Source organism: Mastigoproctus giganteus, chromosome 5, assembly GCF_048544385.1.
Source record: "Mastigoproctus giganteus isolate SK-2022 chromosome 5, ASM4854438v1, whole genome shotgun sequence".
In the NCBI taxonomy this organism is placed as follows: domain Eukaryota; kingdom Metazoa; phylum Arthropoda; class Arachnida; order Uropygi; family Thelyphonidae; genus Mastigoproctus; species Mastigoproctus giganteus.
This window is the reverse complement of record NC_143579.1, coordinates 45,327,896-45,355,113: the sequence shown is the minus strand read 5'-3', so window position 1 is coordinate 45,355,113 and position 27,218 is coordinate 45,327,896. Positions and strand designations below refer to the sequence as shown.

Sequence of the window (27,218 nt, the reverse complement as noted above, 5' to 3'; positions counted from 1 at the left end):
GCGCACCCTCTTCCATTCACCAATCTGGTTGCCCTGCAGCCGTTCCGGCATATCTACATCCTTCCTAAAGTGAGGCCTCCAGACCTGTATACAATACTCTATATGAGGCCTGACCACGTCCTTGTACAAAGGAATAATTACCTCCTTATCTCTGCTAGCAAAGTTTCTGTATATCATTGACAAAACCCTGTCATGGTAGCATGTTTGCACTACTCAGAGATTTTCATATCAGACTGCACAATTACCCCCCCCGGGGGGGGGGAGATTTACCTGTCTATGAAGCCAAATAATTCTATACAGCACATTCCACTAATTATTTTAATATTAAAAAGCTGTTTTTTAATAATTTTATGTGCAATGAAAAAAAAATCTAAAAATGAAAATTTTACAGTTTAATACTAGTTATTATAAAATATGCAATCTTTTTTTATAGATGTTTTTGTAATATACAAAAAAAAATAATAATAAATTATCTTTTATGTCTGAAGCATCTGTTTATATTGCACATTACTGCTTTCACTTCAAAGCTCAAGAACGGTAAGAATCTTTATTGATCTGAGAAGAAATCTCTATCCTAAACACCAGCATAAAAGGAGAAGAAAAAAAAAAAACTGTGTAACGTGCTAGGTGGCCCGCTGAGATCTCGGATTATTGGATTATTGATAGGTCGATAGACTATGTAGCTTAGAAATCTAAAACTTTGCATGTATACTAAAGAAACCCAACGGATGTGTCCTTTCTTATTTTTCAACTTTTGAAGAAAATTAAATACAAATTTAAATTAATACCTTCTACCCGTATATTCAAGAAGTACTTTAAAGCCACAGATGGAACCAAGCCATTCATAAAAGAGGTATGGAAGGATTAGAACGTCCTAAATACCACCAACGACTGCAGACTTCTGGGGATAAAAAACACTGCAACGCATGAATAGTTGTTAGTGTAAAATACAACCAGAAGGTTAAGAACGTTGTCCACAAGGAAGTCACTACTTTAGCTGGACCAGCTGGCCTTGAAGGAATCATAATAATTATTATTATTTCAACGATCCCCTGGCGTAATCCATATTTGTGCACAGATATGGATTACGCCCCATGATCAGCAATTTCAGTCTCTGACTGCAAAGAAATATTCAGACCTGTCTCATTACCATTATTACCTTGCTCATTATCATAAATACGTATAAAGGTGTTACATGTATGTAAATAATCCCATAAATCTCAATTTAAAGAGGAAGCAACGCTGATGGTTCTGCAAGCCACCTGCTGGTCGCGAATTGCCATAACAGAATGATAGACCCCGGATATGGTGTTTGCATAAAAACATATTCAATTCTAAACTAGAGAAGGCTAATGAATTTTTTTTCAAAAATATGCATTATTTTGATATCACTGTTGCATAAAATAACGAAAACTTAAAGAAGATATTGTAATTTTTAAAAAAACTTGTGAATGAGCAATTTATAACTAATGAATTTTTTCCATTTATCAATTAATAATTTAATTATTATAAATTTTTAACAACAAATAATCAATAAAAACAATAAAGTGTATGATTTTTTGATATGTTTCGATTAAGATTTCCATAGCAATTGCCGCGAACTTCAGTACACTTGTTCCATTTTGATGGCAATTCTGTCCATCAAATAACGCAGAAACATTATCATCAGCAAAGCCATGTCCACGTATGTTTTTCTTGAGGTGTCGTAACAGAAAATAATCACTGGAGATCCAGATTCGGCCTGTAAGGTGGATGGATAAGTTCTGTAAAGTCACAGTCTCTCAAATCAGCAGCAACAGCATGTGACCCGTGCGCTGTCCTGAAGAAGCAGCACACCCGGCGTTTTTCCTTTATGACATCCCTTTGGTTGTATAGTAGGATGCATATGAATCCCTAGTGACTGTCTGCTTGTGTTCCAAGTAGTAAATGTACAAAATTCCCTCTGCATTCCAAAAAATGGTGGCTGTAATCTTTCCAGCTGCAGATTGTGTCCGAAATTTTTTGGGTGTTGGAAGAATCCTTGTGCTTCCATTGCATTGATCCTTGCTTGGTCTCAGGATCCCAGTGATGGACCCATGTTTCATCACCCGTAACAATCCTGGAGATGAAAGTTTCAGGATCTCTTCCATAACGTTCTAAATTCTCCTCACAACACCGTACTCCGAATTGCTTCTGCACAGGGGTCAGGAATCTGAGGACCCACCTTGCACTGACCTTAGTCATCCCCAAATGTTCATGGAGTATGTTTATAACTGTTCTCTCAGATATGTCATATTCCCTAGAGATTTGGGACACCTTTAAACGTCTCTCATTCAGTACAAGGGTTTCCACAGCTTGGTACATTTCTAGAGTGGTTGCTGTCACAGGCCTTCCTAGATGTGGATCAACTTCGGTAGATTTTCTACCTCACTTGAATTTTTTTCGCACTGATTCGAAATAATTTCAGTGTCGGCAGAAATACAAAAATACAAAACTAACTACTTATTAATGGTATATCGAAATTGGAGTACTTGTTCATACTCTAATTTCGACATATTTCTCAAATAATAAATAATTCGCTATTAATCCATAAATGCGCTAAGGAAATTAAAAACAGCGAAACATTTAACAAGAATGGCTCTCTCATAAACGTGTTATTTATGGTATTTATTTGTTCCTTTTTTAATACAGCAGAAATATGCATTCTGATCAGAAATAGCTTCTTATGAGATCAACTATTATTGAATTCAAAACGACCATTAAATTTTTTAATAAAATACGTCTTATTTTTATTTTTCTTATTTACTGTTTTGAGAAATATATATCATGGACACCACATTTTTAAGAGAATAACATTGATTAACAAATCTTTAATTTAATAATTAATAAGAAGTCAATAAATAAACAGATATGTCCTAATATCTACGTAAGAAAATTGTTTCTACCAACATGATGAGCACCTGGACTTTCTCGAAGTTCTTTGTCAGCTATGAGGTCAATATCATTGCTGTCTTCATTTTCACTTGGAATAAAAATCTGTGGCTGCCTTTTGCATTTTTTAAATGTTCCCAATTTAGGAGTACGATTATAATCAAAATGTTGTTGCCTTTTATTCGCAAAAAGCTCGAATAATGGAGGAGGAGTTGCTAATCGAGTTGAGGCCGCATTTTCCCTGTCCCTTTTATAATCCCACCGTTCCCGACGCCTATGCCAAAAAGGTAATCTTCCAGAGCGTGCTAGAGCTCCTATGTTTCTTTTGTCAATCATGTTTCTTCCAAGATTATTTTCATTACCATCTGGCTCATATTCTACACAATCATCGTGCTCAAAAATATTTGGTAAGATTCTTGGTTTAAATGACTGCCTCTTAAGATCTGAATCGTATGGTATCAAGACTCTAAAAGATGATGTGGAAGGACGATCACGAAAATTTGAAAGCCATCCTTTCCTTGCCAAAGCTGCAACATTTCGTTTCACTGTACCATCATTAGAAATGGAGGGATTCTCTTGAAGATTTTGGTCTTTTAAATAATCGAGGTTATCAGCAAACAGGCTACGATATTGCCGATAATGAACTTTTGAGTTGTTCGGAAATTTTATTTTTCCATTCGACTTAAAAGAATTAGGGTTCGGATTCAAATTTTCATTACGTGGAAACCCTTTATTAATCTGTGGTTGTTTGTTTTCTACTTTACTGTTCACTGTTTTATCAATATTTTTTAGAACAGGAGTTCCGTTCCAATCACTTTTATTACTAGCTTCATCTGTGTCCTTTTTGTGCAAATTCTTTGGTGATGCATCCTTCAATCGAGGAGAAGAATTGATTACTCTTCTATCTTGTGCGGGATAAGCAAGTTTTGAAATATTTTTGATAAAATATTCAATTTTAGAATCGCCTGGCAAAGTTTTTGATGTTTTCACCGGATGAAACTTTTTATTTTCTTTATTGGTAGCAAATACTCTTTGCTGGTTTGAGTTGGAATAGCCAGATTCCGGCAAGATATTTGACTTCTTTAATAGAGCACGCTCTTTTTTGCTAGAATTTTTTCCTTTATTACCTCTTTGTTTTTTGTTTAGTGGTTTTTTGTACGAAATGTCACTAGACACAGATTCCCTGGTATTTCTTTCGAGAATTTTGTAATCATTGTTTAAACTATTTAAATTTTCTAAAGAAAAATGTTCTTTTTTAGTGGGCACTTGAGAAATTTCTCTCCGTTCTCTATTCTTCAATACCGAATCATAAGAATTACTAGCACGTATTTTTAAATGCGATTTATCTTCATCATCAAATTCCAATCCGGTAATCTGTGCTGTTTCATAATCTCTGTCCACTGGTTTATGATAAGAGTGCAAAAAGTTATTTGCATTTATTTTGTCATCGCTTTCAGGAAGGCGTTTTGATTTTCTTCCATTAAGTGTTGGTTTCCCGTGGTGTTTCAAAAATGCAGCAAGGTTTCTTTTCTCATCGTTGGAACTGTCTGGCGGTACTGGATTCTCTTCACTCATTCTCTTCGCATCAGAACCTTTGAATATTGGCTTACCATGAGATTTTAAAAACGCTCCCAAATGACGTTTATCGACCATAAAATTAGACTCTGAAACACAGTTATTCAAATTAGTGTCTGATTCACTGCATTTAGATTGTCCTGGAGTTTTTGAATATCTTATTGGCTGACTTTCACCATCACTCTCAGTATCAAACTGAGATATTTCTTCGGCTATGTCATCCATTTTTGCATCATCCATTTTTGTGTCTTCCATTTTTGTGTCATCAAATTCTTGTCTGAGCCCCTGCGACAATGATTTATCGTTTGTATCATCTTCCGATTCCAAATCAGTACAAGAAAGTGCTCCACTTTCTTCTTGTCCCTGTTGTTTTGCTCTAAGATATATTTGTTTTATACGAGCCTCAACTGCTCCAATATGACGTTTTACATTGGTGGATTCTAAGTCACTTGTGGAGTCTTTATCTGCTTCTTTTTTAACTTCTGGGGTAATAAAAATTGACTTTCCACGAGCTTTTAGAAATGCCCCGAAGTTGCCTTTATTGTCATTCATTAGAGTATTTAGCAAATAATTTTCCCGTGAACGTTTGGTCTCTGCTCCATTAAATACTGGTTTTCCACGACTATTTAAAAATGCGCCTAGGTAACGCTTTTCACTATTTGGTTCAGAATCGTCAATAGAAAAGTATTCAGTTCCACGTTTCGTATCCAATCCATTGAAAATTGGTTTACCACGACTCTTTAAGAATGCACCAACATGACGCTTTTCGCTGTTCTGTTCAGAATTCATAAACGTAGAATCATCTGCATTCCTCTTTGCGCTCTTGTCAATGAATACTGGCTTTCCACGGCTGTTTAGAAATGCTCCAAGATGGCGTTTGTCAACATTTAAATCTGAGTTTGATTGAGAAAAATTCTCGATATCTGGATTTCTTTCTTCTCCACTGAAAACTTGTTTACAACGGCTTTTTACAAAAGCGCCAAGATGGCGCTTTGCTTCTGAATTTGTCTGAGTAAAGGGTTCATTTCCACGTTTTTTGTCTGTAATAACACTAAAAGCCGGCTTACCCCGACTCTTTAAGAAGGCTCCGACATGGCGTTTCTCGTCATCTTTGGGATTTGAAACAGCTAATTCAAAATCGTTCCCTGCTTCTGGGTAATTTTTCTTGGCTTTAGTAAACACTGGTTTACCATGGGATTTTAGAAAAGCAGCAAGGTTTTTCTTTTCGATAACTGGTTGTCCTTGTAAAGTTAGTTCTGTTTGGGGCTCTTCTACACGCTTAGGAAACACCGGCTTCCCACGAGAGTTCAAAAATGCTCCAACGTTACGTTTATCATCTTCTGTTTGAGTATTTATCGTGGATCGATCCGTTTGAGATGGTATTATGTTTTCTTTTCCTAAATAAGATTTTCCATGAGATTTCAAGAATGCTCCAAAGTATCGTTTGTCATTGTGGGGCACATTTAAACCAGGTAAACCGTTTTGTAAGGAAGACCTCAAATGTGTCCTATTCAAATATGTAGTTCCACGTGAATTTAAAAATGCTCCAAAATGGCGTTTGCCTTTTGAGCTTAAGAAGTTAAGTTCATCTTCGAGATTGGAGTTTTCTGAAATAAGAAGGTTTGAATCTTTAGGGTAATCCCGAAAAGGTTGGTTGTCTTGAATAACTGAATATAATTCACGAATTTTGGGGCCTTTTAGAGTGCCCTGCTGGCTAAAGGATGGTCTTTCTTCCATTTTCCTAGCATATTTTAATGCCGTTTCTATTATTCCATCTGTTTTGAATTTATTGTAAATCGGGAACTCTTTGGCAAGTTGCAAATAATTTTCAGATAACGATCCCGAATTTTTAATTTCAGGGTGTAAAATTCGTTTTAGGTAACGAGATCCATCTTCTCTAGTGATCCCGTAAAGAAAGTTTTTGTCAGCCACTCTTCCAATAGTTGTTTTCTTGTCATCAACAGATCCGAAAAGGCTTGATTTCTTTTCAACCGGATAAATAATTCCTCTACCAGAATCTTCAAAATGCGATAATGGATCAATAATCTCTTGTGTAGGCGACTGCCGAATCCCATATTCAGAACTGGATATCTCCTGAAAAATAAAGATAAAAATAAATAAATAATCTTCATAAATTCTATGTATTAAACAATTACATAATTATAAACGTTCAGTATTTGGAACAACGTAAAGTCCACTTTGAACAGTTAATATGAACTATATAATGACAGTAGCGTTTAATGAAATGCTCACAATGGAGCTAGAGAGCTCCAGAAATTCTTTTATAGTGTTGGATGCAGAACTGATATGCCTGATTATCCTTTTGAAATTGTGTATAGAAGGGAAGACTGTGCGAACAAAAAAGGAGTACACTGCAATGATTGTGGGATCACTGTAAACAATATCTAAGCAGCAGTGTCAGGAGTACAGTCTCCAAGCAAAACATGCCCACATTTACGGATTGTCTGTACCAAACATGATGTATCCATGACATCATATTTTTTCAATACCGTTCTGCTGTTTGCAAACTCAACTAGAACTAGAATTCTTTGGATCACATGACCCATTTTCGATCTTTCAATGTGCGGTTTTGGCGATCATAGCATGCTGCAGGATTTATTTTTCGAAATTACGGCATGATCTGCTGCGATTGCAGCTAAATTGGTCAAAGTTCAAAGCATTAGCCTACGTTTGCCATCACTGTTCTCTTCCGAACTTGCACTGAGATATTATTTGGACTACCATTTGCCGTCTATAATAATAAATAAATAAATTTTATGTTTAAACTCCGGGACGACCAAACGGTCAGAGGAGTTATATGTAACCATAGAAGTTGGTGGTGATATTGGCACATAGCAGTACTCTATTCTCATGTGAGAGTGAGATGATTCTATTGAATCTCCACCGAATTCTGACAAAGGTAATGCTTTATTGTAAAAGCTCAATGAATTTAGATAAAATGTCTACGAGAGCTCTAAAAGGTTATTATACAGGTCGGTTACAGCATATACGCAATTCATGAGCTTCCACAACATATGTCTATGCCTAAAATAGACAAATAAAATGTCGTAAATTCATTAGGAATTTACAACGTTTTAAGGATACTGGAATTAGACAAACTTCTGTCTAGAGATTCTCGAATATTCACAGCAAATGCAAATACATCAGTTATTTTAACTAAACACGTAGGCATATTTTAGAAAATTCGCTCAAGAAGCAAGGTCTTAAATGGCATATTTTTCATGTCTGCGAATTATGCTTAGTTCAAGAACTACACGGAGATCACAATGAAAGAAGGGTTGAATTTTGTGAGTGGATATCACCGATGTATATATAGAAGCAGATTGCTTTTTCATTCAGGTTCTACATCGGCATCGGTGCTTCTGTTAACAGACAGTTACTGTGCGGGAGTGATAAGGATCTTTATTGAATAGAAATTGTCCATTCAAACAATTTTAAGGATTACAGTGTGGGCAACTGACAAACAATCGATTATAGGTCCATACATTTTTGACCAATCTGTTAATGATGACTGGAATCCGATAAATATTTCGCAAGGAGTATTCGAAAATCTTTATAGATGAAATACTATTAGCAGCTAGATAAATTTTTTGATTCTAAAGACAGTGTATTGTCCTCCTACTTCGTTTGAACCCTCGGCCATATTTGAAATGGTTTACCAAAACAGCTAACCAACAAACTGAAAGAAATATAACGTAATAAAAGAATGACAAAATGTTATCAAAGAAACGCTTCAAAAATTAATCCTTAGTTTTCAACCATCATGCATCTACCGGCCGAACAAACGAACTTTGGTTTGCCTAACACTTTTAAAAAAGTCACGCTGTGTCACAATAGTCATTTCCTGTACATTTGAAATGAAGGATTTCAAGCTTTCTCAGAAAATTTTTTGCCAACGACCTCCTTATTGTCCTTATTGGCGATGGTCTCTTCAAAATTTTAACAACTTGATTATTTCGATGTGCTTAGATATTCTTAGCTATTAAATCTTACCCGAAACTCGCCCTTCATTTCAGTGACGCTACCGTTCAGATAAAACGTTTTCACAAAAAACATACGCTGCATAGTAGTGTCTAGCATTTTCTTACAACCTTATAGAATTAATTGCTTAGATGCCCTAGAAGACACACGGATTATGATTAAGCTACTAAGTCCACGAGTATGACTAAATTAATTACTGTAAGTTAAAACTTAAATTAATATAAGGAATTGCGAAACCTTATAAATGAAAAAGAGCCCTGTTTAAAAAACACAAAATTATGATTTAGAACAATGAAAAATCATTTGCCCCTTTTTTGTTTTATAGGAGGATAAAGAATTTTGAGCTTATAACAAAAATATCAGGAATAAATAAAGCAAACCAATGCGAATGTAAGAGAGTTCCACTAGTTTCCCTGCCTTTGATCTTCATTAACAGCAGAATTCTTTCGAAACTGAAATGACATTTCGCCATATTGGATTCAAATCTTATAAAAGATCTGTTCAATGACATTTTATTCTGCTTTATGCTTGATGAAACTTTGGTAGATGGTTAGAAATGTTAGTTTAGCACTCTATATCCCTTCTAATGAGTTATTCGGCCATATGAGAAAACTGCTGGTATATTAATAATATGGACAAATGCAGCAACGCAACGATCTCCTGCTGACAAGTTATTTTAGAGCCCCCTGCAATCTTGACTTTGCCTCGTAAAGCTTAGAAATACATTGCAGGAAGTGTTTATCCAGAACATCGTTACGAAATTAACGAAGCCCTGTAGTAGTCGACACTGCGTATGTGAAGACAATAAGGATAATCTCACAACATGGTCTGTATGAGACGAAGATATATTGCAAAATGACATTGCTGTGCTACGGGATAAATAAATCAGAAAGTCTCATTTTTCCATTGAATCCTTAATGAAAATCACACATGTATATCCGCTTCCAGTGATCCCGTTTTGATTTATAGGGAGGGATGGGGAGGAATCTAAGTTGTATTTCTGGTTGGAGAGCAAGTTTAGCCTGTTTATAATGAATATTTAGTATGTTATTGTAATTATTTTTGGTTGTTTGAATACTGTTTTCTTGTGTATTAATCATACGAGTATAGATATAACTGGCGAGCAGCCAATGCAATGACTTCGATTAAGGATTGTTCTAGAAAGTACGCAGAATCGTCCTACTTTTAATAATCTCCTCTGAAAGCCCTGTACAGCAAACAGTTGAAACCCACGAGGGCCGCCTCCACAATTGGGATATCAAATTTGGGAGGAGTGGATGTTCTCCCAAATTCGTTCATATGAAAATTGACAACTAAGGAGTCAGGGATAAATACATACACGTAAAAATTTTACATATTACATTATATTTATGAATTTTTTGCATAATTTTGTTAAGTGATGGTTAAATTAAATCGTATTTCCTTATGTTCATAAAAAATAGTAATTATTCTTAATAAGCGATTCATAACTCGAATGGTGAAATCAGCAGAAGGACGACCTTAGGAAAGACTCCGATTATGTGGGCTACAAAGCTTGGCAATCAGGCACCTCAGAGGTGACCTGATTGAGGTTTATAAGGCTCTGTGAGGGATTAGTAAAATGAATGAAGGTGGAACTCACTATTCTAAACAATTCCAGAACTAAAAGTCATAAATTAAAATTACAGGGCTTGAGGTTTAGATTAGATTGTAGTAAGTTTTCTGTTAGCCAGCGAGTCGTTGATAGGTGGAACAGGTTTCCCTCGCAGGTAGTTGAACTTGACAGTTTGAATAAATTAAAAGGTCTACTGGATACTTACCTGTGTGAGGAGGGAAGCATATAATTTGTATTTTATTATCTACTTGGTCGGGTTTATTTATTTATTTGTTATTATTATTTATTTTTTAAAATTTAATTAATTTTTTTTTTACAAGTACTGATAAAGCCTGTGGCTTCCTTGCACTATACAGTGAATACTATTACTATTACTGCTATTACTATAACTAACATTAAAGCTCATTATTTGCCTCAGAATTTTATATTTAAATATTTTATATTTTGTATTTATTTGTTTTGGTAGTGAATTGATAGAGGGCGCATTAGGATGGAATGACGTCACACATAGCAACGCATGGAAACTATGCATGTTTACTGTTGTTTTGCTTTGCTTTTCTTTGTTGTTGTTTTTTTTTTTTTTTTTTACATTAAATGAATGCTTTCTCTCATAGTTTAGCAGAAATGAGGCTCAAAGTGTATCATTTAAGCTAACTGTAAAGTTTTAAAAGAGTACTGAATTCTTGAAAAATAAATATAATATATCGGAATAGCAAGTTGCCATATTTAATATAAACACAGATAAGTATATCAAAAAATTTATATAAAAACATTTGAACAATAATATTTAAGTTTAAATCTTTTAATTATTATTAATTTCATTTAATTTTTACTTGTTAATTACTAATTTATATGAATAGCTTTTCTTTTCTAAGATAATATTTTTAAATCGAACTTCTACTAGCTATGTACAAGTTTAGTTTAGATAATTGGAATGAAATAAAATTTATTTATACCTAAATATTTACAACAAAACCGGTTGTTTTTTTGGAATTTGAAGATAATAAGTGTCATGCAGTGTATTCAATCGTTTCTTATTTCGATATATACGAAAAAAAATTAACTGGATATAGTTAATTGAAGATATGAAGTTGCAGTCTATCCCAAGAGCTATTTTAAGTTCTTAACAACGAAAATACTCTTTGCCTTAAGAACTACTATAGATTCCTAAATAGTGACAGTTAGGTCGATGAACTGTCAAACAGGTAACCTTTAACATTAGACTGCAGGTCAACAATAGATAATAAAGTCATGAAGAAATACAAATATTTAACTATTTTTAATCTCGAACTTTGAGCTACCTGTCACTTATATAGATATTCTTTGGAGCAAATTAAAATCTCTCGTCCCCAGCGAGAAACAAACATCTACTATTTTACTAAAATCATAATCATCCTTCTTAATTGGAAATAGCAAACAATTCTAATCTACACTGATGGAAAAAGGTTAAGATATATAAGCAAAAATTAATACATATCAATGAAATTTGATATAGCGTGGCAGTTCACATGAGTATTTATGGGTAAAGCATGTACTTTCTGAAATATGCGTAATATAAAGATACATATCCAGTTAGACTACCAGACCACGTACTGATCTCTTGTTTCTGATATTTATGACCTTGTTTCTAGTTCCTCTCTAAATAAGGACATGTGGAGAATTTGACTGTAGACTGAATCATCCGGTCTTGTCCATCAAATTTTCAATTCTGGAATTTCACCTTCATTCTGAAAAGAGTTTTTTATTATCTCGTCTAGCAGTTAGGATCAGATATCGGTACTGATGATGGCGTGACTCTTGATCAACCTTGCACGAGCTGTCTAGGGATACTTCTCTTGGAACTTTTTATTATTAATTTTTATTTTTTTAAAATATCATAATTAGGGTTACCGAAACAATCTCATCCACCCATATGTATTATATCCATAAACTGCTTGTCTTCTCTGGTCAGTTCGCCTGTTTTACTGGACGAAAAAACGAGTTTTTCCCGGAGAAAAGAAAATTTTGATATCCTTACTTGAAACTTAGAGACTAAGCCATGGACTGAAAAAAGCCCATAAATATTCCTCCTGTCATTGACTGGACTCGAACCCTGGTCTTTTCTGCCCAACATGGAGAGGACACAGTGATTATAACCACTGTGATACCTGCAAGGATCTTTATTTATTTATTTAATAAACTAGGCGGTTCCAGCCAGCGTTCCGGAAACCCCGCCACCTATTTACAACACCGTACAATATATCACCCGGTATGATACAGTGAAGGCACATTAGTTGTATATGTCTTCCATGACCTGGACTGTACACTTCCTCCACAATTTTCCATAGAACGTCGAAACACTCCAATCAATCACATGTGATGATCCTCAAATTGTAGTAATACTCGTCTCCTCTGAAAGCCCTGTATAGCAAACAGTTGAAACCCACGAGGGCCGCCTCCACAATTGGGATATCAAATTTGGGAGGAGTGGATGTTCTCCCAAATTCTGAAGTAACTTATTCCAGCATTTAACAACTCGCTGGCCAAAAGAAATCGTCCTGCCATCCAGTCTAAAATAATTTATAACCGTAAAAATTTTATTTGATTCATTTTACTGTCCCTTCTTTCTCCCTCAGAGCCTTATAAACTTCAATGGGATCCCTTCTAAGGTACCAAGCTCTGTAGCCCACACATTTGAAGTCTGAATTCTACAGGAACAACTTCCAGAAACGTTCCTGTTGATGGATAAATATTTTTAATAATACGTTAACCTCCTCAGCAATACCGGAATAAAGGAATTCGATGCTCAGAATTTCTTCTGTTTATTTTAATTCTTAAAATAAATCACTTTACAGCTTGATATAAAGCGGTAACATCCAAGTTGTCACTCGCGGACGATTTGTTTCCACCCCAGAGGTTGGAGTTGCTGGCTTCCCCTAACTAACAGTTCTGCAATAAGAAGACAAAGATTGGTTGCGGAATGCGCTAGCTAAAATTGTTTGGGCGAAAAGAATAATCCAGTGAAAGTAAAGGCAGGCTAATAGACTTTATAATCTTGTTAGCTAAACAAAAATGGATTTACCATTTGCAGAGTGAGGTTTGGCTAAGTTTTAATAGAATATAAGTTACTATACGCCCATAAAAGCTTTTCAAACGTACATAACGAGGAAGAAAGTTTATGAGCTTACATCGAAATATCTGTATAAATTTAACAACCCCAGAAGAATATTACTTTTGTGTGCTGAATTTTTTACCCCTTTCATTTCCCCACCTCCTGTTTTTCAGGAGTAGAATATTAAGTTTATTTTATTTTATTTTTTGTAAATTATATCAAAATGTCAGTACAGCGTAAGGAATGAAAGAATTCCACAGGATATTTTAATAAGATTTTTCTTCTTAAGAATTTTAGAAGAGATCTCCCAGTCATGTGACCACTAAAGAAAACTGCTGAATATTTCTCTTGATTTGAAACAGACTCCGTTTAAATAAATACCACATCGACCTTGAATTTAATAGATATGACAAACTTTTACTAAAGATTTATTGACTTTTATTTATTGTAATTTATTCGTAGCAGTTTATAATACTTGTAAGGAAATAATTATGTTTAGTTGAACATTTCAGAAACGAACATTGCTCTTATTCATCCAAAAATCCAATTTCTTGATATATGAAGGAAATATTCAAGATGTTTAGCATTCCAAACACGTATACTGATAACACCCGCATATTATAACCGACAGTAGGAACATTTGGCAGAAATTTATTGGAGTTTTCAACATTTCCTTCACCGGTAAATTATGTACAACTATATCTTATCCCTATAATCACATACAAATGCGTCATTGAACTTCTTTCGCGATCTGCTCAATTTTGAAGGTCCTCTTAAGATTCCTATAGACATCTGTTACAAACTGAGTATAACTGCCTGTGGTTGAGATTGAGAGGAACCGGATTTTAAAATTTTTCAGATTTAAGAGAGGTACCCAGTGAGCATTTTTTGAAGACCATATTTCAATATATATTAAGTATAAACAACTTATTTACATCTATAAATATTTATAACGACTATATTGCCAATCATCTGTTTTTGCGGACAGCAGGACATTTAAACTGCATGTATAATGTAATGATCTTAATTCTCGCTGCAGAACAAACTTGCCTTTGCAAGGAGTCCCCTAGTATTGCACTACTTTCAAAAGATACACTGCTCAACAAAATTAAAAGAACGTGGTGTAACTTATGCAGCTTGAGATGAACCGGGACAAATTTTGGTATGGCAGGACACCATAGAATAACGATAAAATGAGGAGACAGCGAATAACTTCGAACAGGTATATGGAACATTTATAGGGGTTGTATAAGAATTTCCAAAAAGGTCACATTACAGAAGTCAACACAATTTTCTCGAAAATATGGTCACATGAAATTAGTACGTAAGATCCCCTCCAACGGCTAAACAGGCCTGACAGCGGTGAACTACGCTCGATATAAAAGTGTTCTAAAAGATTCTGTGGCAACAAATCGATTCTTCCACCAGCATTAGCTCAACATTACCTCGCCAGGTGACCGAGGAGTTGGTTGTCTGTCTGCAATGCGACGCCAAAGGGCGTCCCACACATGTTCGATTGGATTTAAGTTTGGTGATCGTGCTGGCCATGGCAGTCTCCACCACTTGAATTCTATATGCAGTGGCGTTGTCGTGCATGAAAAGAAAATCTGGGCCAACCGCACCCCTAAAAAGTGGCACATACGGTTCGAGGATCTGTTCTCGGTACCTCTGCGCAGTTACGGTACCCCTGTCAAAACATGAAGAGTGGTGCAGCCGTTGATCATTATTCCTTCCCACATGAGAATACCACCTCCACCGTAAGTGTCCTTTTCTCCAATGTTGGAGGGAAGGTACCGCATTCCTCGTTGTCTCCAGATGAAATAACGTCTATAATCTGTTTGTAGGCTAAAACGGTACTCATCAGAGAACCGAACTGTACTCCATTTGTCAGGGCTCCAAGTCACCAGTTTCGACGAGCTCTGCGGTGGTTTGGGGTTAATGGGATACAAACCACTGGCTTCCTTACGTAGAGTCCACTTGAATTGAGCCTTCTTAACACACTTCGGTTGGAAATGTTTTCACCTGTGGCCGCATTAACCTCAAGAGACAGTTGATGACAGGACATAGTAAGATCCCCGTCTTGTTAGAGCTAGATACAGGTCTGTTCTGGTTAACGTAGCCCTCGGGCGACCTTGGCGGGCTCTTCTTTTAGTGGTTCCTGCCTTCTGAAATTGCCTCCATAGTGCCGAGACGACACTGCGTGACTCATTAAGCCAACGCACCACTGCTTGCGACGGCTGTGAACAAAAGGAAATTAGAATCAATACAGCGTAGCATCTTGCTCACCATCACAAGAGCATGCTGCACTGTCAGCTCTCATGCGCTGCAGGCCCTGGCAGGATCACTCCCCCTGGACCTGGAAATTGTCCGCTGCGGCATGCTCTTTCAACTGTCCAGAGGTAAAAGTGTATCCTGCATCGGCTTCACTACCGATCCAGCCAACAACAGCAACATAAGAAAAAACGTCTTATCAACCATCTCCGGCAAACCTGGCAGTCCCGATGGGCAGAATCAACTAAAGGCGCCATAACCCGGAAATTTATCCCGGACGTTACCCAAGTCTACCCCCACCAGCCGGCCTAGTTCTCACCGGGGCTCCACACCACCTTCCTTCTAATGGGACATGGTTCCTTAAATGCCAAACTTTCGACCTTCGGAATAAAAGAATCACCACTATGCCACTGCCGTGAAAATCAGACATGGACACATCTGATGCATGAATGCCCCCTCTTTGATGATACAAGATGTCACTTTATAACAAAAATATGTTTCAACCCGAAGGATCGGGAACACCTTGTACTGTGGAAGGAGGAGTACTATAGAGCTCTCTCGAAATTTGCGCACGAACTGTTCAGCAGACTACGAGCATTACCACAACTTCCCTAAACTCGACACTGGAACTCTGACAACTGAAACGGACAACAATGACTAGGACTTTACTGGATGAGAACTATATCCACTTAGTGACACCATCCCACACTGACATCCTGATTATTGGAACAGCAGTGGATGAGATCCTATCCCAACACTGACCAACTAATGGACTGTACACACTGTCACGGACCTGACGAAGCCACAGCTTTGCTGCATACACGCCATGTTAGTGATCTGAGCCGGCTCCCTTGTTCGGCCCTTTCTTCTCCCTTACCCCGGCGGGGGGAAGGCGACGGCTTTCCTGTATCCTCCCTTCCTTGCCGACCCCACTCTTCCGTCTGGTTGGGTATGGGCATGCCCCACTGATTCCACCTGGGGTCGTCTTCCCTATTGACCCCATTCTTCTGTCTTTATTCCCCCAGTCTTCATTCTCCCTACCCAACTCTATCTGTATGCAAGCGAATGCCCCACACGCCAAAAATAACCGTGTCTAAATTACGCTGTTCGCCCACCATTTTGGCTTTTCCAATTCTAGCGCAATATTCCCATGCAAATTTTTTTTTTTTTTTTTTTTTGAAAGGTCCTAGCCACTGAAATCCCAGGAAACTAGGTGGCAGGACCTGCCAGAGTGCAAATTTAAACTAGTGGTTACCTGGTCTGCCTCCACGGGGCGAAGTGCGGGCAACGTTGGGCCTCAGCTGGGGTCCAGCGACTAAATGGCCAGAAGAACAACGGTACATAACATAACACACTCACATGATCCACACACTTTTAAATCTCTGGCCTTCCCAATGAACTGGTACACTCACAATGAAAGCAACGCGGAGATGGGGGAAACGGGAAACCCCTGGTGCCGTTAGACACTTAACACACTTTGCACTGCTTGCGACTGCCCGTCATCTCAAAGAATCATCTAAACGACGATGACTTGTCATCCTGAGTACTGGAAATGTGGCTGTCCCACTGAGCAAGCCAAAAAAACGGGAAAGAAGTGATGTCGTCGCAACGTATGTTTTCATAGGCCTAAATAATTTGCATAATGTGCGTTGATAGTTCAATTTCTATTGGATACTCAGAATTTGCATGCCAGGATGCCTACTATATCAAATATTCGCCTTCAGCGACACTGTTGACAATAAAATATTCATGAAAAACATTTTGTTCTGCTCTTAATTTTGTCATATAGTGTAGCTTTAGCTATATTATGACTTTGAAAACTGATTTCGTATACCGCATGGCAATTCACATCGAACAACTTCTTTACAACTGCTTTGTTTGAGTGTTGCTATTAGACAACGCCTATTAATGAGACCAATTAGACCCGAAACAGCAATTTCATCTTTTAAACGAATGGCAAATTAACCTATTGATGAGCTATCGGTTTGGAAGTAATGCAATACCAGGGCAACTTGACGCAAAGGCAAGTTTGATCTGCAGATTAAAGGACAAGATAATCCATCTTTATAAAGAAAGAAATGTCATTCTTTTGTTTTTTACTAGGATTCTTAAAGACAAATGCGATTGTAAAATGTGCCAGATTCTAAAGTTCAGGGTTTTACAGAGTGTACTTTACTACTATTTATAGCTTTTAAATTAATTATTAGTAATACTATAATTGAAATTATCATCGCGGTTATAATTTCAAATAGTGACAATAGATTTAGAATAACGATTTTAAATCTTTCTTTTCATTTTCAATATCTCTCAAGCACCAATATCTCTCGTGGCTGTTTTAATAAAATAATGGAAAAAATATTAATATATTATTATGGAATAATTGTTAGCGTTAATTCAAACAAATATCGACTAAGGAACATGTCCATTTATAAAAAAAAAACTAGTTTTATTATTTTTTAAATAATATCATTCGCAGGAACTCAACGGTATCTTCATTCCAACTTTTGGAATTCTTGTTCTGTTGCAATTTTTCGCATTCTATATGAAGAAAATTTTAAGATAATTTTAGAAACTTAAATATTTCGAAAAGGATTAACATTATCAGAAATTATTTAAATTCCATGCTTTTCGTGAACTGAACAAAAATTATAACATTTACAGAATTACAAAAGATGCAATGCTGGCTAATAGTCAAGGATTGACTAGTTGGTAGATCTATAATCATATAAGTTGACAAGCAGCAATCACCTGTCGTTCTGCTAATATTTTTAGGTTAATTATTTGTATTAGAAGGTTTTGGAAACAATGATCACAGTATATCGATAAAAGATAGCCATCTTGTGACAAAGCTTTTGATGTCACTCGCTTTTCTAGCGAACTTTCATGGATCTCATTTTTCACCTCATAATGGCAAGACTAGTTCTATTGTGTATACCACGTAACAGCACAAAAGAGCTTCTCGGCAAGATAATAAGATCCCGATGGAGGCAGTGACCAGAAAAGACACCTTCAAACTTGTAATAAAGTTCTTCGTTGTTGTGAGGTTCCGCGAAGGAATTCAGGGGAAACAGTTCGGCAAGTTTATAAGGTTTGCGTTCGTGTAAATTGGTGGTCTTTGTATATAACTTCCACATAAGTAGTTCGATTGTTATTTTTCTATTTACTAAAGTCATTAATAAACTAATTAGCAACGCAGAAAAGTTTTGTAATCAAAACTTCAGTTTCTATGTTAACGAAGTTGGAGATATGCAACATTTTTGTATATTAATTAATTATAAAATGTTTGACTTTTTAAATACCGAAAATTTATTCGCTGTCTGGTTATGTTTTACAAGTTCAAAATATACACGGTTTTACGTTTATAAAGTTATGACGCCACTTAATTATCCTGAATTATTATAATGCAAAATCCACTGATCTAAAATACGTAAAAAAACATCGTAATAGTATATTAATTTTCAAACCAGCATTTCTTGGCCTCGGCACAGCCGAAAATGAGACTTTTTAATTTATATTAGGCCACTAAAACCTCATAACTCTGAGCAACTGTGGTTTGTTTAATATAACTGCCATTTGGTGAATGAAGTTGCAGTCCTACTCCCATAAAGCATGGATTGTGTTACCACGAACAGTTTTCATTTCCCATTTTCTTGATTTCTCGGTTGTACGTATTTTTATTTAAATAAAAAGTTAATAAGTTCATTTCGCGCAGATCCTTTAAAATCTATTTATTTCTTTATTTTATTTATTCAAATAGCAAACGAGCAATACGCAACTAGAAGTAGAATTACTCTATACGTTACAAAGGATGAAGGCGATACGGTAGTTTGAATGCAGGTTTGGCCAAACAATTAAGGAATCCTTGTAGAGTCCGTTTGGTTATGGCTCTCTCATCGTGTATCCACGATGAGAGAGTCTTAACCACATAGCCAACACTCTTGATCTTTTTTCTCACAAACAACCCTTCCAAGTACACGGTCAAGGTGAGTGATACTCTACGCACCTCAGATCACAACTTGGTGATGGTCTCGTCTCCAATGGAGAATTTCTCTCGTGGCCATTCTCAACCTCGTGTTGTTTGGCATTACAAGAATGCAAAATGGGATGATAATGCTGCGAGAGACTTCTTTTCCTTGGTTCGATTACTGTTATTAATTATCTGATGTCAACGTTTGTTCAGATCATATCAGTGAAATTTCACTTACCTAGGGATGAAATCCTTTATACCACACTCCACCTTATAATCTCATCCTTTATCTAACCCTTGGTTTTCCAATAAATATTCTAAGGCTGTTCAAGATAAGAATATTGAATATAGCAACAGGCTTGCATCCAAATCTCCAGGTTCATTTTCTGCTACACCAAAGCTCACAACAATCGTAAAGCAGTTATTAATCAGTCCAAACTAGATTTTCAAAGAGTAGAAAACTTGCTTTTTGTCGAAATGGTAGTCAAGTATTCTGGTCTCTTGTAAAAGCTAATGGCTGCAAGTTTTGCCCATCTCTACTCCCACCTCTGTCAAAACCGAATGGTTCTGTTGTCATTTCAGCTAAAGAAAAACCTGACCTGCTAGCATCCTATTTTTCTTCTAACACGTGTATTGATGATCTATCTTGGTAAACCACCTCTTACCATTTCCAGTGCACTCCATTCAATGCTTCCTGTGGTCTTCCGTAAAAAGGATGCCAAAATAATTTTAACAGTCTTGATGCCAAGAAAGCACCCAGGTTTTGATGGTATTTCTCCACTTGTTCTCAAACTCTCTGCTCCTGAGCTCCTGATTATACACTGCTTATGTTACCCATCCATGGACAAATTCAATTGGAGATTTTCATGAAACTCAAGCAGTTGCACTTCATATTTCAAAAGCTTTTGTTCGAGTTTGGTATAAAGGTCTTCTAAATAATCTTCATCTTATGGTTTTCCAACTGTTTTTGTAATTGGGTATCCAGTTTTCTCCCTGACCGCTCATTGTGCGTGATAGTAGATGGCTTTCTGTCTTCTAACTTCTCCACTAATGCTGGTTTTCTCCAAAGTTCAGTTCTTTCTCCCACTCTTTTCCTCTTGTATTTTAATGACTTTCTTCCATTGACAGGAAATCCTATCCATAGTTTTGTTGATGATAGCACATTGCATTCTACCTTCCAGTTTAAGAAAGCTTACCCTGAACAAACAGCCTCAACTTCTAGAATATCCACCTTAAATACTGATCTCCAGACATGGGCGCTGGCATCATGGTGCAAGTGCATCACCTTCGGATTTCGAAGTAATACACAATTTTTAATATTTGCATTAATTTATTGAAACATTAAAACAATACAAATTCTACAAAAAAATAAATAAAATATTAATTTTAGTTTTTTTTTTTTCCTAGTCTGCGCAGTACTTTCTCCCACCGATCACGAAACGTTGGCTGGCTGTGCATGTAAATCAGTCAAACTTGACTTAATTAAGATATTGCATGTATTCGAAAATTTGGTGAACAAAAACTTTAATCCTACATGTACCACCTTGCAAAATATCCTGCCAGTGCCCATGTCTCCAGGTAATTCTCCAATGGAGGAAGGAAACTTAATTAACCTCAATCCTTCTAAAACTCGACCCTGTTTTATTTCTCCTACAAAGGAGTCTAAAGCACCTATGTTATCTTCGATGACACTCAGATTTCTAGACAAGATCACACATCTCTACTAAAAAAAAAAAACTGTTATATATTAGGGCTACCCGAACATTGTCCTCCCACCTACCTTGCCCTCGTGGGAAGCACAGTTGGTACAATCACAATACTCCCCACCAGGTGGAAAAGGCCTCATTTAGAGTCTCTCCGACGACGTGAGGAATTTTTATGGGCTTTTATCACAATGTGGCCGAGTTAGTCGGTCTCAAGTGAGAATATCACATGTCTATGAGACGGAGGATGAGAGAAATTTTCTATAGATATTTTCATGGAGAGAACAAACTTTTTTTCTTCCTTATTTATCCATTCTACTTCAATTCTTTGTTTGCAACCTATGCACAGTACTATAGATTCTAATACCTTTTCTCTTTGGGATTTTCATTAAAAAAACATAATAGTATAGAAAACAATCAATCCAATAAATCCAGAAGTGATCCTTTGCTACTCAGTGAGCGAGCAAATACAAGTGTTCCAATCAGTATGTGAGAAATTAAAATCCACCATGGCAAGACGTTCCGATTTACTGGCCAATCTATATAAGAACTGGGCTGTCTGATACAATTAATAACATATTAATAACAGCAGCTGTGTCTCTTATTAAAAACGAACAGCACACAATGTGCACTGCTCTACCAGTTTAATTAGAGCAACCAGAGTTTGGATATTTGCACGAGTGTATTTGCAGGCAAATGAAGTAGCCCATAGAGTGTGGGGTCATGTGTTACGACAAACTTATAAAGCCACAGGAATTCGGTGGAGCCCTTATAAGGGTACTATAGAAGAGTCACGCAACGTCGGCGACCACGCGAGAGACGTGCTCATAGATGCCCTTGTAGCATATATGACCAGTTTGGTCATATAGCACAGGTTCTCTCTTTATCATAGAGGTCACTTTCATACGGAGGGTGTATCTGAACAGCCTTGCGAACCACATTCACCCATAATGCTGGCTATGCGCTACACGACCAGCTAAGTTCAGAAATGTATGTAGCATCTTCCACAGCTAGTGCAGTCACTGGAATCTTGAACCATCGGAGACTGATCACAGGAATAAATGGATATGACGGTCATCCTCGAATGGAAATGGAGACTACCTAATAAAGGGCCACTCACGTACACCTACCATTTTTATGAAGTGGAGTTCCCTTTCAGTAACAGCATTATATGTTTGCATCATGCGATATAGAAGCAGGTGGATAGTACGTAGAGCTGCTGTATAGGTGCAATTCAATGTGAAAATGGCAAGACGAAAGATTTAAGCGCTGGGATTTTGAACACTACTGGGTTTTCACGAACTGTAGCCTCAGGTGTATCGACATGTCCAATAAACAAATAACATCCATACAACAGCCATCCAGTGATCAAAAACAACTTGTTGGTTTCTATTGGCATCTATTGGTCACAGAGACTGACATGACTTCTGAAGGCGAACAAAAAAGGCTTCAATGAGTCAAATAACAACCCGGAACAACGGTGGTAACCAGAGTTATTTTAGAATCACAATACAATTCCTCGTATCTTGTAAATGAGCTATTGCAGCGGATGACCGAACCGAGTTCCACCCCTGTCAGCAAAAAACAAGAAGGTACAGTTACCATGTACTTGGGAGGGCACTCGACATTGAAAGAATTTTTCTGGTCTGAAAAATCCCGTTTCTAGCTGTTTCATATTGATAGGGGGTACCAGAATATGGTGAAAACAGCACAAGGACATGGAGTCATCCAGGGATCATCAGTGCTGGTTGGTGGCGGCAGTGTAATGATGTGTGTGAGAGAGAGAGAGTGTGTGTGTGTGTGTGTGTGTGTGTGTGTGTGTGTGTGTGTGTGTGTGTGTGTGTGTGTGTGTGTGTGTGTGTGTGTGTGTGCGTGTTTCGTGATACACATTAGGCCCCCTTGATACCAGCGGATTAACATTTGGATGTCACAGATTATCTCGAAATAGTTTCCGACCAGGCACATCCATTCATGGCTGTGTTGTATCAATAAAAGAATGGGTTCTTCCAGCAGGATACCTCTACATTTTAGATAGAAAAGCGTGCGCGGGGGTTGGCGATCATGGGGCGAAGTCATTAGTTTAAAATAAAATAATAGTTTGTTTTTTAACAATTTAATAAAATTTTAATATTTGATATATTTTAATTTTGACAGTTTTCAATTTTTAATAAATAAAATTGTTTGAATTAAAATCTCAATAATAAGAATACAAAACAAGCAATAAAAGCTTGACTTTTACGTTCGATATTCCGAATCCTGTTTGAACAGAATTATCTAATTCAGAAATTGCCTGTAGTGTAAATTCATAAAGAAAAATGGACACTTAACCTACTTACCAATAGGTTAATTAGATAATTAACACTTAGATCAGAAGATTACGTCACTTCCCGCAGGCAATTTTCAATGTTTACTTACCAACAGATGGCGCTTCAAATGGGTGAATCATAATGGCAAATGTAGAATCCTGCATCAGATTGCTCATATGAAAATGCATTTATCCCCTGCATGTCAGCTATGATTGCAATGGTGACATTTGCCATCTTTAGACATTTGCCACTAGAGATATTTGATAGGTGATTCTTAAGTCATTAATGGACTCTATGAAATGTGTGCACTTCCCCCGTTAAATTATTCCTTTAATTAGAATTAGGTGAGCGATTCCATAACCTTAATGGATAGCTAGCGCTTATATAAATTATTTAGTCGCAGCTGGTAACAGAGATAAAATGCACCTTGGACAAACCATTATTTTCTCAGAATATGCACTCAATTAAAACAACTGAATGGTGACAATAATCATTTCACCATCCAAGTGTAATTAAACACTCTCAATCGACTTAATCTAATAAAAACGAGGAAAAATCCTTTGTTTCACGCTCATTTTATACTTAGAAAAATAAAAAGGTATCTGAATTTTTTTTAATTTTTTATTTAATGACTTAAAAATTTAAGAAATTGCGATTAGATACATAACAGCTATTTTAAATTTCATCATTCTGAATAAAATTTATCCAAATAAACTTAGAAATAATAAATTCAGAAACAATATTTCTTTTTTTTTCATTTGATAAATTTTGATTGGCTGGAGACAATGAATCACGTGAGCAATTAAGTAATAACTTATTTTTAAAACCTTTATCTACCGAGTGTAACAACGTGTACATACATAAATTAATAAATATATTTTATTACTGTAATAAACGTTATAGTAATACTGTATCTGTATTTTTAATAACTTTAAAATTTTATAAATTTATTAGAGCGCCCTCTACTTTCCGAGTCTCGTTTAAATATAATATAATAATAATTATTATTATATAATAGGAAATTATAGGAAAATGTACTAATATATGTGTTAAGCGCCAAGGCAACAAAGGCGTCATTATGGTGTGCCTGTAAATTTCATGTATGAGTGTATATATAATGGCAAAAAAAAAACAGGAAAAGCAGTATATTTATAATAAACATTTTTTTTCTGTTAGAATGAACATAGTTTCGCAGTATCAAAATTTAACTGTAAGCTGATGATCAAACAACCAGTAACTGAGCAGCGTAATTCAAACTAACAAAAAAAACTGAATTTAATTATAAAAAATTAAAAACATATCGCTCGTTTAAAGAGGTCTGAGTTCAATTCCTGTAATCGATTGGAGCATTTCTTAAAAGGATTCTTTAGTGGGGGTGTAGTTAGTCCTGAAGATGAGGAAGTAGAGGACTTCCCATTAATCGTTCCATGTTTTTCATCCTTAGCAGTCCTTAAAATTCGCAAGGTCAGATAAACATTTAAAAGAAGAGGATTAAGATACTGACTACGTAATTATTAACCAATTTAATAACATATATTATTTTATTAACTTGGCTTCTAATGTCGTTGGATTTAAGTTCATCGATTAAAGAGTCATGTATAACTCAATCCAAGGTTCACCCGATTTCAGATTTATCAGTCTACAAAAATCTACTTGTGACTTACATTCCTACAGATATAATACACAGGCGCAATACAGTCTAAGATGCATCATAAAATACAACAACTAACCCTTTTTTTTTTGGCACACACAAACATCCTACCATAGTAAGGGAAAAATAACACGCGTATAAAAGCTTCATTTGCTAGGCCTATCTACTCCATATTCGCGCTATAGAGTGAGAGAGAGAGAGGGGAAAGAAGCCTAGTGAGTGATCTTCAGCCGCCTATTATTTTTCTCCTTACTATACACAAGCAGTATAAGGGCATAGAGTTCCACTGTTTTATAAACTAATCGTTTCCACATTTATTTAATATGTTAAGCATATACAACGTACCCACACCGCGTAAATTTTTGACTAGTTAAGCTTTTTTTTCTTTTTTTTTATCGGTCTTCGACTTAATCAGTTTCCAGTAGAAGAACAAACAGTTCTTATATATGTATACTAAAATTTTTTGCTAATGAAATTACATGACAAATAATGTTACGAATAGCTTTTATAAATTAAAAATTAAAAGTGGGCTAGTATTAGACTGATACTAAAATTTGACCACAAATACATTAGTTATATCCAACAAAGGATATTTGCATAGCTTATAAACATAAATGAAGATAAAATAATGATGGTTGGGCTAGTCTACAAGCCCTCGTGGTTAGCACAGTTGGTAGGCTAATCGTCCTCCCTAATCCCGGAAAAGACCTGAGTTCGAGTCCTGTAGATGATGGGAGGAAGTTTTTATGGGCCTTTTCCTAAACGTAGCTGAGTTAGTCGGTCTCAGGCGAGATAGTATGTTATTTTTCTCCCGGAAACTCTAGTTCTTTGTCCAGCAAACAGAAAATCGACCACAGAACACGCAGTTTACAGATAATATACACGGAGCAACAGGGCCCTAGTCGCCGATGCTCGTAAAATTCTACAACAGTACCTCAATATCGGACTGCAAATAAAAGGTCTCCCGAGAAGATAAAAGTAGTTTGGTTTGGACAGTGAGGTAGCAGATTCGTCTCGTTATATGCCGAATCTAAACTACCACCTAGGTCTTACTCAGGTGTGGACAAACCGGGAGTCTGTCCAAATCTTTTCTTTCCACCTTATCATCAATATACAATTACAATTTTTTTCTCACAGAAAACATACCGTGTTTAAATAAATCCAGTTAAATAACTATCTTTTCAATAGCGAAATCCTGGGCCACCTCCCCCTCCCAGCGAGATTCACAAATGGGCCCCCAAGTTCTTTAATAATCATGCCAAACCAAATTGACGGTGTGGTAATTTCAACGCTGTGTATTCTACCAAATGGACAAATCCATTAAGGTGAAGTTCACAAATTTACGCTTCTAAAATCAATATTTATTTTTTAAAAATAAATTAATTAACTGCTTTATTTATTCGCACTATATTACAGTTAAACATAACAACTTTGGACGAGTTAAAATTAGAGACATATTTATATAAACTTCGCTACAATCGCTATCATAACAATGATTATGAATTTCCGCTTACTACTAAAAGAATAAGTCGGATACTTGCATTTAATTTTGCAAAAGTTGGACAATAGCAAAAAAAGATATCCTACCGCCCATCCTTTAAAGAACAGAGCTGTAAAGAACAGCTGAAGGCGTATCAGAACTCTCATGTTGCCATGAATCTCCAGACTTCTTGCAATCACGGGAGTTTCTATCGCAGGTCCGTTCAAGGAATGTTTGTACTAAATATGTGTGGAATAGCAAAAGGATGTTGATACTGCTTAGCTATGAAGCTATGAGACACGATCCGGGCATTTATAGAGCACGTGAATCAAATCGATTTTTGCTGACACTGGCAACAATTGGTCAAAGCGGGGTGACGCGAAACGTTTGCTAGCGTTTCTCCACTGCTAAAATGTCCCAAGATCTTGTCGTGTGAACACTTTATACCTGTGATAATTACCTCGTGAAATTTCCAACGAGGGTCTTCTCGTTTTATATGTGAAAAGTTTTTTTATGTTAGGGGAACTTCCATCTATAAACTCATTCATAATAACGGTGACTTAGTTCGAACTAACTACAGATATTCGTATTACAGTTCAAAGTTTTCAGCTTTCTGTCAACAAGAGAAATGAAAGAATGGTAGAATGCATTTTCTTTTGGAAGTTCTA

At 36.2% G+C, this 27,218-nt stretch overlaps 1 protein-coding gene across 1 annotated transcript; it reads right to left on the bottom strand.

Moving 5' to 3' along the window:
• Positions 1-2,880: 2,880 nt before the first annotated feature.
• LOC150085348 (uncharacterized) lies at positions 2,881-26,815 on the bottom strand. The gene is made up of 2 exons (XM_090373169.1): positions 26,658-26,815; positions 2,881-6,579 (listed from the first exon to the last, which is right to left on the bottom strand). The coding sequence occupies exons 1-2, from the start codon at positions 26,715-26,717 to the stop codon at positions 2,902-2,904; spliced, it is 3,738 nt and encodes a 1,245-aa protein (XP_090229295.1). The 5' UTR covers positions 26,718-26,815; the 3' UTR covers positions 2,881-2,901.
• Positions 26,816-27,218: the final 403 nt, after the last annotated feature.

Coding starts and splice junctions, on each gene's coding strand:
- LOC150085348 (XM_090373169.1), bottom strand. CDS start 26,717: ATGAGAGTTCTGATACGCCTTCAGCTGTTCTTTACAGCTCTGTTCTTT. Junction 6,580..26,657: donor TGTTCTTTAAAGGATGGGCG/GTAGGATATCTT, acceptor TTTATTTTTCAG/GAGATATCCAGTTCTGAATA.